Source organism: Castanea sativa, chromosome 8 (genome assembly GCF_040712315.1).
Source record: "Castanea sativa cultivar Marrone di Chiusa Pesio chromosome 8, ASM4071231v1".
NCBI lineage: Eukaryota > Viridiplantae > Streptophyta > Magnoliopsida > Fagales > Fagaceae > Castanea > Castanea sativa.
Genome location: NC_134020.1, coordinates 49,402,863 through 49,414,820, shown reverse-complemented (window position 1 = coordinate 49,414,820; position 11,958 = coordinate 49,402,863). Strand labels below are relative to the sequence as shown.

Sequence of the window (11,958 nt, the reverse complement as noted above, 5' to 3'; positions counted from 1 at the left end):
TTTTGTTGTTCTCTGGTTATGTTGTTATCTCCTCTTGTTGTTGCTCATCTATTGTGCACGGCTGAGACCCCTTTTATACTATCTATCGTCACTAGGTTTTTACCATTTTACCCCTTAACCGCTTTTGTCTTGGTATAGGTGTCCTTCCCATACCACCCATTGGTTTGTCAGCTGCCCAGCCATCACCACTTACCTATGCTGGCTGTGCCACATCTCATTCCAGACAAAAAGTCTTTTTTTTTTTTTTTTGCTCACTGTAGCATTCCTATCCAAATAAGGGTGGGAATTCTCTCTCACTATCCCTCATGGCATGCACTTAGTGATTTCAACTTATCTTTCCCTCTTTTAGGTGGTATGTCATCCCAACAAGACATTTCTCTCAAAAGAATTTGAGCGGGAACCCCAGAATAGGCTCTCCCCTTCTCCCCACTGCCAGACCATATCCTCTCTTACCTCTGACCTATGGCCCACCACTCCTGTATTAGCTAGGTACAAGTTGATGGTGCTTGAACCTTGTGCTTGCTCCACTTCCATGTGTGTCCATGGCTTGTCTGTTGTTCATGCATTTGCCATGACCTGAAAGCTCGTCTGCACATTCTGCTACTCGTTTTTGACCTCTTGTGGCGTGAATGAGTCTCTAAGCTTTCATTCGTTATGTCTTACTTCTTTCTTGGGCTGGGCCTTGCTTGATTGTGGGCTCTTCCTTCTCTAATCCATTCCTTACCCTTTTTGCAAGTTGGTTAACACTTTTGCCAGGCCATTTTGATATTCCTGCCATGCTATTATTTAACTCGTGCTTGTTGGACCTCTTTTGGGCCTTCTATATGCTTTTCTTTTTCTCAATTCTAGCGGCCCAATATCATCATTGGGTTAATACTCATGCTATTTTGGGCTCCTTTGGCCCATTTCATCGCTTCCGGTTCTCCTTGGCCCATTTCATTCTTTTGGGCAAAGTTAGCCGTTTCATTTCCTTGGGCATCCTCGGCCTATTTCAATTCTTTATTCCCATGGACTTTTGCTAAGTCTTTTGGGCTTCCCTGGCCCAAATTATCATATCATTTACCTTCGGGGTATATGGGCTTTTCCACCAACCCCTTACTTACTTAATTCTTTACTTTGGGTCTCTTTGGCCCATTCTTGCTTGCATTCTATTTCTCAAATGCCCATGGGTTTACCACTTATTTTTCTGGGCTCCTTTAGGCTCACTTGCTTTCTTTGAGGCCCTTTTACTATTTTTTAGGCCTATGGTCCATTATTCCCGCCATTCGGGCTTAATGGTTTTCTTCTCAATTTAATAACTTCCTTTCTCCCATATTATTGGGCTTCTTCCTGTTATTGAGACTTCTTGCCAAAGTGGGCATCAACATATACATATATAGATTGGTTACCAAAGCACAAGAGAACATCCCTATACATGTAGTCCTTTTTTTTTTGGTGGCAGAGTACATGTATTTCCTGTATTTCACACTTGTTAATTTGTTAGAGCATATGTGTATAATAGAAAAAATGTATAAAATTTACATAGTTTTGCCTAAAAATAACTCACATCAATCCATATATAATTGCGTAATTTTACAAATTCACTACAGTAACCGTGCTACATTGATACTATTCATTTTGTATTTAATTGTTTGTTCTTTATTTACATATATTGAAGATGAAGGAAGGGGAAATTATACGGTCCTCGTGGTGGACAAGTGATTCCACTAAAAAACTTCCACTTATTTAAAATTACTGAGTCAGTAATTAGTTTCTATTTAATAAAAATTCTCACTCAGCAATTTTAAATGAGTGGGAGTCTTTTAGTGGAATAATGGACCATGTCACTTGTCCACCATGAGGACCTCATAATTCTCTAAAGGAAGAGAGTAGATGGTCGTTGTTGTGTGTGAAGAAAGAGAAATAATTTTAAAAATCAAGAAAATTTGATAGTTTAATGAAAGGTCCAGTTAATGTGTGCCCTTAAGTCATCCATTTAGCAAAATCCTTTAATGAAATGTAGTGTAAATTAGACAATCTAAAGTTGGGTGTTTTGAAAAATGGGTATATAAAAAAGAAAAAGTAAATTTTTATGCTAAAATAGACATTTTTGCATGAACCAATGCGAATGCTCTTATTACACAAAATCATTCACACCTTTTGTACTAAAATTGCAAGTGTGCACTAGTATTCATCATTCTTGGTATGTATGTGCACTATGCACACACAAATGACTTGCTCATTAGGAGAGGAGGAAGTATTATACATTAACAATCTATTTAAGAAAAAAATTTATCAAAAATTAAAAAAGCTGTCAAAAAATTTGACAATTTTTTTAATTTCCGACAATATTTTTTTTCATAAAATAGTTTACTAACCATATGGCATGCATTAGTAATTATAAAAGTAACTGTAATTTTTGCATGAATGGGGAAAGGGAATGGTTATAGATGGACCCCTAGCTATCTTTTTGTGAAGGAAACAAGCGGTAGTCATAGTGGTAGGAGAGGAAGCTTTTTCAGTTGTTCCACTGATAGGCTCATGAGGACTAACAGTCTTCACTCAGTCAGACTCAGAGAGGCCATATATGCCTGCATGAGTGGAACCCCACTGTTACTGCTTGCTGACAAGTGAGTGAAACCGGAATCCAAGCATCAAGTTTTCCAGAGGAAAGAAAGGGTCACCACTTATTGGTCTCTATCATTCAACTGGGATTCTCTGTCTGACAACCCCTTCGAATGGTTGCCATCAACATTGCTGTGATTCATCTGGAAAGTACAAAGTACAAGTATAAATATCCTCCCCCACAAAAAATAATAATAATAATAATAATATTCTTTTGCAATAAAGTTATGGATATAAAAAATTCCTGATTGATAATGAAAAATGATGTTTTAACCAAAAAAAGAAAAGAAAAATGATGTTACACAAATTGTAATTTATCTCAACAATTATTGGGAAAAAAATGGTAAAAATATAATCTACATCATTTACGTTTGGATAATTTGTTTCATCTCTAAAGTTTAATATTTGGTCTTTTCGTCCTTAAAGTTTACATTTGTTGTCAATTTAATCATTCCGTCCATTACCTTGGATAAGTTTTTGTTTGGTTATTTGGTTGACTTCCTCTCTCCAAAAAAATTAAAAAAATTTGGCTGATTTCAGATTTGAGACCTCACCTCACCAGGGCTTGTTTTTTATTTGGTGCATTCTTTCTGGTGTGAGGATTTAAGACATGTGTTGGGTATGTAAGGATTAAAGTATTTGGTGGTCTTATTATAGAGAGAAAAAGGTTTCGAAATTTGATGTAGGCTCGGTTGAAATGATTTGTGGTTCTACAATATGTGGTGGCTTGGGAATCAGTTGTGGCAATGACGATTCACATGTCACAGCAGTTTTGGTCAAGGTGGTTATGAACCTTTTTTTTTTTTTTTTTTATACTATTATTAATTATATTTTATATTTTATTTAGGCACAAAAATGAGAAAAAAAAAATGAAACTTGAAAGATTTGACCTAAATTTAAAGGGCGCTCTCTCTCTCTCTCTCTCTTCTTTTTTTTCTTTTTTAATTGTTATGATAGAATTTAAACCTATAACATCCAATTTATAATGATTATTTTTATCATCAAATTAAAATACTAATTAATTTATTTAAACACAAATCCTTTAATATTTCAAGAAAATACCAACTAAGCTAATTAAAATCTATAGTAATCTTTAACTCTCTTTTTTCCTGAATAAATATTTTATTTATCAAACAACTCAAAAGTACAACAAGAAGGGCTAGGCCTGGGCAATCTAACCAAAACCCAACAAATTGAGATAGGAATCGAACTATAGACCTATTCAAAAGAGATACCCACTATTCTCTTCCCTTAATCTTATAAAATCCATTCCTCTCCCTCACTACTACTACTACTATTACAACAACAAAAAAACCCTACCTAAACTTCTAGCGGGAAGATTGAAAATTGCATGCATTATGCCTTATTACCATGTGTCATTCATTAACCGCTTTGACAAGAAAATGACTTTGAATATCAAATTGATCTTGTCGACTCTATCTCATCTCTTTCTTAAAAGGAATCTTGACAATTTACGTTGATGTGTCGGCCTTTAAGTTTCAATTTTAAACATATGACCAATCATTAAGGCTCTGATTGGTTGGGTGGAAAAAGTTGGAGATAGAAAACTTTAGTTTTTTCTTTTATATATATATTTTTTTATTAAGAGGGTAGAAAAGTGGAAGAATAAAAAATCTTTTATTAGGTTAAAAAGTAAAATGAAATGATAAAAAATATAGTTTGTATAAATTTACTCTCATATCCCTATATAGGAAAAAAAATATTAATAGTTTATAAGCACAAAAAATATAAACCCTAATTTTTATAATAAAAAAACTAAGTGAAAGGAGAAGAGAAGTGGATGGGTAAATTTCCATCTAAGACTCCCTCCCTCCCTCATTTTCTCCCCAATTTGGAGAGATAAGGAAATAGTGGCCTAGGGAGAAACACTAGGCCATCATTTTTCCTCCCCTTCCCCCCTTGACTTTTATAATATTGGACATATAGGCCCCAACCCATATAGACCCGCACATGCGCCCAAACTGTGTCATCATTTTATCCAACAATGTTTTAGATAGGAACATAATTGAAAAACATATGATAACTTTCTTGTGGAGTATTAAAACAATTTTTTTTTTTTTTTTTTTTTTTATAAATCCGTTTAGTAATGAACTAATAGTTCTTAGCCAACTCTGGCAATAAATCAACAATTTGAAGTACTTTTCTTGTGAACTCTTGATAAACCAGTTATATATAGATGTAGCAAGATTTGTTTCATAAGTAAGAATGTTGGAGTTCATACTTGTTATTGGACCTTTGAGTTGGGTGCCTTGGTTATAAGGGTATTTTGAAAATTCGTACCAAGTTGGATTATTATGTATAAAAACTATTGTAACCTTTTTTTTTTTTTTTTCTTATAATGAATTATAAGCCGCTCGCTTTTGTGGACGTGGGCACCCTACATAATTACGTGAATCCAATATGTTGATTTCTCTCTTTTCCTTTCTTAAATCCTGTGCAGTCCGATTTTTCACAACAAAGAAGCTCCTTCAACATCTCTTCATCTGCAAAAAAAATTATCAATGTGAAAACATTGAGACAAAGAACTGATCTTTGACCAGGAAAAAAAAAAAGGTGATCTGCAATGAATTGGCTTTAAAACTGATAAAGAATCAATACACGATTTACCTACTAGTTTTGACATGGATATAGAAAAAAATAGTCCAAGTCGAATAAGCCAACTCAACAGAATAAAAAGGTAACATCGTGTGGAGTGGGGACATAAAAAATAATAATAAAGTCAATTTTGCCAACTCAAAAATATAAAAAATAGTTTATGATACCATTTCAAAATCAGAAAGTCTTATCTTGAAAACCAATGTCAAAACAGCCATCACACCAAATAATTTTAACTCGACACCAAACTATCATTTTTTTTAATTAAAAAAACATTATGTCAAAAGCTCCCAACATTACATAGCAGTGTTAAGCATAGTTTGTACTATGTTTTCAAATTGGTTCAATCCTAATTACCTTCAAATATTTTTCATTTCTGGATGCAGGATGAACACAAAAGGCAATTGAAAATCAAGGAAATTCTTCGCAGCATGCAGCATAGAAAATTAATGAGAATAAAGATTACAAGGAGACTAGGAGTAGAAGTCTAAAGTTACTACTAAAGTACAGTGTCACTAGCTCAAAGATGTGGCAATTTTGATAAAATTTTACTGTTGATCATAGAAGGCCCAACAATCAGAGAGAGATTTGCCAATGCATATTTCCTTTTAGCTTTTGCTAGGTTTCCCCAATGTGTAATAAATGTACAATTGGCTAGGCCTCAGTTGAAATTCTTGCAATCTACAGCTAATAATGGTTAAGAGTTAAAACAGGTGTAACCAATAACCTGCATTACAAGCTTGGAATCTAATGGTAACCATGACAAATATCTTGTACAGTAACGAAAGAAATCACATCTTGAATGAGCATTATTAATATAATGTAACGTGGTGCCACACTATCAAGCTGACAATTACAATTTTTTTTTCCTTTTTCTGTTATTCCCTGTTCGAAACTACGCTTGGCAAAGCAACTTCGAAACTTCTGTTGATCAAACAGAAATTTGATTATTTTCAGACTTGAATGAGAGAACAAAGGAAGAGAAGAAAATAACAAAGCACAACTGAGAGCATAATTGCACATCTAATCAAACACCTATCTGTGGCTCTAAAACAAACTTGACAAAATGGATTTATTTGTTTTATCACCAAACCCAAGACTAGCATTCATCTTCATCTTTGAGGAGGATCCACTGTCCGAACATTTGCGCCTGTCATTCCTTCAATTCGGTCTTTGGTAATCTCCACAAAGTGGCCCACTATTTCGTGGAACTGCTTCAACCCTGACAACGGGAGAATGATGGAGGACCGATCGGAACCGGCAACCTGCAATTTTTCATAGGATTAATATGCATATGTATTTTACATCATCAATCTTCAATAAGAAATTACACATATAAATCCTCTGAAGCATCTCAAAGATAAGTTTTCCATGGGCATACCTCAGATATCCTTAAGAAATGGCCTCTGTTATTGCTCCCAAGATCAAAGAAGAATCTCTTTTGATCTGCTCTAATTACTTTTGAAACCCCCATGTTACCTATTTCATCTTGTGCCGGCAATTCGACTGATCTGTCCACATTCAAGTCAGAACTTGGGGCAGGTTGACTACTGTGGCCAGAAATGAAGCCAGCACCTACATCATCAGAAAGCCCAACAAGACGTTCCGAAGATTCAGAACTTGGCTGCAAGTAATGTTAAGGTGGAGAGAGGGAAGAATAAGTGTGAGACCCCTTTTATAGTTGGCAATAATTTCACTGTGAAAACTGGAAGGAGAGGAGTTTGTTAATGAAAAAACAAGAATACCTGATTTGGCAGTATGAAAAGCCTTGATGCTTCATTGATTTCTGCCAAAATGTTCCTAAATGCTGCCCACCCTTCATCCCGGGTGCTTCCTGCAGGAACAATGATTGTACTGCGATTTCTACTTACAGAGGCTTCAGATACCTGCACAAAATGATCAATTAGAGCCATTAGCATAAGGGAAACAAAAATGAGAGTCTAGCTTAAAATTCCTTCTCTCGTTCGTGATTGCTAGACTTCATGCAAAGCAAGATTAGAACAATTAGTATCTCAGTTAACAGGTGTAAGTAACGGGTCATAGATTTAGACATAACATTTATAAGGCAAAAGAAACTGCCATTATAGTCAACAATCCGGTATCAGTGACAGCTAGGCCAGAAAGTTGCCGAAAGCTACTCAGCAGGTGGGAAAGATAAATTCAAATGGTCAAAGGTGCTTCACAAAGAGGATGGTGATTTGGTAGTAAGATTCTTGTGGGTTCATTGTTATGTTACTACCAACAAACTTTTTGGAGGTCTGGTGTAGAGAGAAAACTATTTTAGAGAAGATTGTTCTGGGTCTTTGGATTTGAAAGAGAAGGTGCATTGAGAGAGAAAGGAGCATAACCAAAATTATTTTAGAATCTTTCCAAATTCATTTTTTAATTTTAAATTCAATCCTTAATGTTGTTGAGGATTTCATAGGATGATTTTGTGGGATATATTTTGCTTGTTTTCGGCTGTCCTTTTGCTGTATCTCTGAAAGCCCTATTAAAGGGGTAAAAAAGGCTCCAGGAAATATTTTGAGCAGTGCAATTTTATGGATATTATGGTGTGTCTGTGATGGGAGGGGGGGAGGATAACATGTGTTGGCAGCCAGCTAAGAGAAGGGGTTTTTAAGGTTTGTAGCTATTATCGGGTTTTGAATACTGCTAGTAATCACTAATTCCCTTGGAAAAGTATATGGAAGCCAAAAGTTCCTTCTAGAGTCTTTTTTTTTTTTTTTGGACTGCATCTTTGGGGAAAACTTCAACAATTGATAATTTACGAAAAAGAAATGTTTGGATATTGGATTGGTGTTATATGTGAAAAAATAACAGGGAATCACTAGACCATCTGTTACTTCATTGTCCTACAGCTACTGAGCTGTGGACTATGGTGTTCGCTTTGTTTGGAATACATTGGTGATGCCAAAGACAGTGGTTGGAAAGGGAAGTTTGGGCGTCATTGCAATGGTGTCATTTGGATGGCTATTCCTCATTGTTTGATGTAGTGCATTTGGCAGGAGAGAAATAGCCGAAGATTTGAGGATTTTGAGAGGACTTTAACGAATCTTAAATCTTTTTTCTTTAAAACTTTGTTGTCATGGATATCTGTTGTAGGAAGTCATTCTATATGTTTGGTTTGTGATTTGATGGATCTTTATAATTTGTGTGTTTGATTGTATTGGTCCCTAGTTGTATACATCCTGCATACTTGGGTGATTTTTTTTGGGTATAATAAAATTGCGTTATTAATTATAAAAAATTTAAAAAAGCTCCCTCTTTCTCTAGTGAGTGAATCAATGAATGAGAAACAAAAAATTCCAGCACATGGGGTAATTATAGCAGTAGAAGGTGTCATCTTAGCCAATGAGATCCCCCATGCCATCATCTAGCCAACTGGAATCATTTCAAGCATGGCTCAGTCCACAGAGAGAGAGTCAAGTGTCCCAGAGGAACACGTGAGAGAGTAACAAGTAATAGGGAAGAAATGTAAGCCCAACTTCCTCAGAAAGGTTGTGGATGATTGCACCTCTCAAGGCTGAGCACAACACTTAACTTTAGCCACCAAGCCAAGATCCTTAAACATTCTCAAAGTGACTCAAGGAAGAGCTTGTATGATACAAGGAATTTAGTTGAGTCATCCCTTCTTAGAGATAAGTTAGCAATGTACCTGACGGGCTCCCTAGGCCCTGCTCCCAACCTAGGCAGGCAGAAAGCATGTTAAAGTGCTACTCTATCTGCATAGTGAGATGTTAACCCCCAAGCATCATATAATTTGGATTATATAAAACGGTCTCTCAAACTGGGGTGCTTAGTGAAACGCAAACCCCTCAAATACATTGGCGAAAATTTTATTCAAGGATTTATATTTGAATTAGTGAATTATCTTCCATAGCACAAGTAGGAACAAAGATGGCAGATCTATATTGTAGCTTGAGCTATTTGGAATTGTTTAAAGTTGCTTTACATCCAGGAACAATTTTTAGCGAAAAATAACTTGTTCCTTGTATGGCTACCTAATCTTAAATCTCATAAAATCTCCCCCCCCCCCCCTTTTTTTCTTCTAATGCACTGGCTCTGCACCTGATACTGATGAACACATACATGTGTGTAGAGATGAAATGAAAATACAGGAATAAATCTAGTAAAATTATAATACAAAGTGTAAGACTAATGCAAATCCACTAAACAACTATATTTGGTAGTTGGGAGACGTGTTATGTCCAGTTACAATATAATAGCTCCTATGATATATGTCATGCATTTTCAACATCATCATTCAACAGTAGCTCAAGGTCAGAGTTCATCATCCAATTCCCCCAGCCCCCACTCCAACCAACCCTTTTACCGCCTAAGCTATGTCCAGGGATGAAGTTGTAACTGATTTTAGTCGTTTTCAGCATATTAGTGTAACACATTCATCTAACCTAACATTGGTTGTGAGCTGCATAAACCGTCAAAGCAATATAAGACAAAAAACAAAGGCTCATAGACCAGGAATAATTAGATATGCATCAATGGTGAGCATGAATACTCATGTTGTAGTTAGATATATGAATTTATTATAAGGCTTACAGAAAACATGTGCATTAGGGTAGTCATTAACCAGTTGCATTAAAAAGCAAGCAAAACTGCTAATTTGTCCTCCCTAGAAGTTAAAGTACTTAGGTAACCCTCATCATTAGGCAAGCTTCTGACTTTTCAAGCAGTTTCCGAAAACTCACAACTCATATAGACAATAAAAAGGTCTAATAAAAGGACGCAAGCATAGAACGCAATTGTGAATCACACGCCTCTCGCTTAAAAAAAAAAAATTGTATCCATCGACATACTAAAATTCTTGATAAATGTGAGCACATCCATAAGATTTTCAATAAACTTTAACATGTGCCTGATTGTGTGCATGTTTTGGCAGTACAAAGTCTAACTCAAAAACCTTAAATCTTAAATTGTTAAGAGAGTAACAAGCTACTAATTAGGGACTTCTTAATTCTGTTTTATTTCTGATACAGTAGTAAGGTCAAAACGGTTGATAAAATCTCTTTCCTGAGATATCATATAATCGCATAACAAAATAACAGAAATGAGAGCTTTGTACACTGAAAAAGTAGTAAACGCGCACGGTTAATAAATAATGAAGAGTGAATTTCAATTCAGATATACCTTCAAGAAACGACCTCTCCGATTTTGGCCAATGTCGAAGTAAAAGACCTGAGAAAGTAAAAAAAAAATGTTTTCAATTGAGAATAACAACGAAATGTATATAAAAGAGAGGAGAAGAAGAAAAAAAGTTTTGTAGTTTGCCTTGGTATCGAGCTGTAATTCTTTGCTGAAAACGTCTTGATCTTCGGAATTGACGTAGTAATTGAAGAGATCAAGGAACCAGGAAATGCCGGAGAAAGGGACGATGATGGTAGACCTAGTGGCGGAGGTCTTCTCGGAGATCTTGAGATAACGGCCTCGAGGGTTTTCCTTGAGATCGAAGTAGAACAACTTGTGTTCTACTTGCAGCGTTTTACAAAGCAACTCCACGTCGTTTCCTATTCCTCCTCCTCCTCCTCCTCCGCCTCCAGCTCCTGCTCCTCCGCTACCTCCACCACCACCACCTCCTCCACCGCCTGAATTCCCCTCCATTCCAAAAAAAAAAACTGAATTGGGTTTTGAGCTATGCGAGCTATGAGCAGTAGATCTGAACAATAATTGGTGAATTGTACTAAGGGCACTAATGTGTAAAATTGTGGTTGGTTTTGTGGTTTTTGGTAAAATTTAGGGGTTTGTAGCAGAGTTAGACTTAGAGGAGGATGAGGATGAATGGGGAGATGGTGGGAATTGACTTGGTCTCGTTTTCATTTTTACGCTATTTTCAATTTCTAATTATTTATTTCTTTCAAAAAAAAAAACAACAAAAACAAATATATCGTGTTGAGAAATACTATACGCACACCTTACAATAAATTTGTAAAAAATAGTTGTTATTAATTCTAATTTGAACTCGCTACTCAAATTACTTTCTACTGTTAATAATAATCATTAACAATAAAACTACTTAGTATTTATTATAAAAATATTAGGACCAGAATTGGCGAATTTTTGTTTTCTACCCTCATTAATTGTTACTCTTCACTGTTATTATTTTGGTATTCATTTTGCTTTAAAACAGAGTGTTTTTTGGTGGTTTTTTTTGTTTCTGAAAGCAGAGTTAATTTTATAGTATTATACTAGATTCTCATCCTAACTTTTTGATCCCTGACGGGAAGTTACCCTGCCTTTCTAAAATGACTTTTTTGACTTTACACCCAATTGTTCCTTCTTTCTTTCCCTTCCATTTCCAGATGTCGTCTTTCAGGTTTCATTGATTTTTGGAATGGACGCGGCTTCCCTTGCGGAATCATCCTTGAACTCGCTGCTGCTGCCCATTTTCTTTTGTTTTTTATCTGTCCCCCCCTCCCCCTACTCACCCAAAAGGTCTTTTTCAACATGTTTTTTTATACTAAAATTTTCAACAAGAAATTAATCACTTTTGCGACAGATGAGCTTACAACGGGGTAAATCAGTACTCGGACTTGAACTAAGGAGCTCCTAATCAAATCCAAGACAGCCACTTTGAGACCGAGTGCCCAACCACTCGGCTAACCCCACTAAATTATTTTATTATACACACTTAAATGCATGTTACGTGTTATTCAAATATGTGTGTAAGAATGTGTGTGATAGGATAGATATGATAAGCACTACCCTCTATATATATAATTA

The 11,958-nt window shown here is 35.6% G+C and overlaps 1 protein-coding gene across 1 annotated transcript; it reads right to left on the bottom strand.

Moving 5' to 3' along the window:
- Positions 1–5,999: 5,999 nt before the first annotated feature.
- On the bottom strand, positions 6,000–11,085 carry LOC142607541 (transcription factor Pur-alpha 1). Its single transcript, XM_075779079.1, has 5 exons — positions 10,510–11,085; positions 10,369–10,416; positions 6,966–7,106; positions 6,602–6,844; positions 6,000–6,485 (listed from the first exon to the last, which is right to left on the bottom strand). Exons 1-5 carry the CDS (start codon positions 10,837–10,839, stop codon positions 6,333–6,335), a joined length of 915 nt encoding a protein of 304 aa, XP_075635194.1. The 5' UTR covers positions 10,840–11,085; the 3' UTR covers positions 6,000–6,332.
- Between the last annotated feature and the right edge of the window lie 873 nt (positions 11,086–11,958).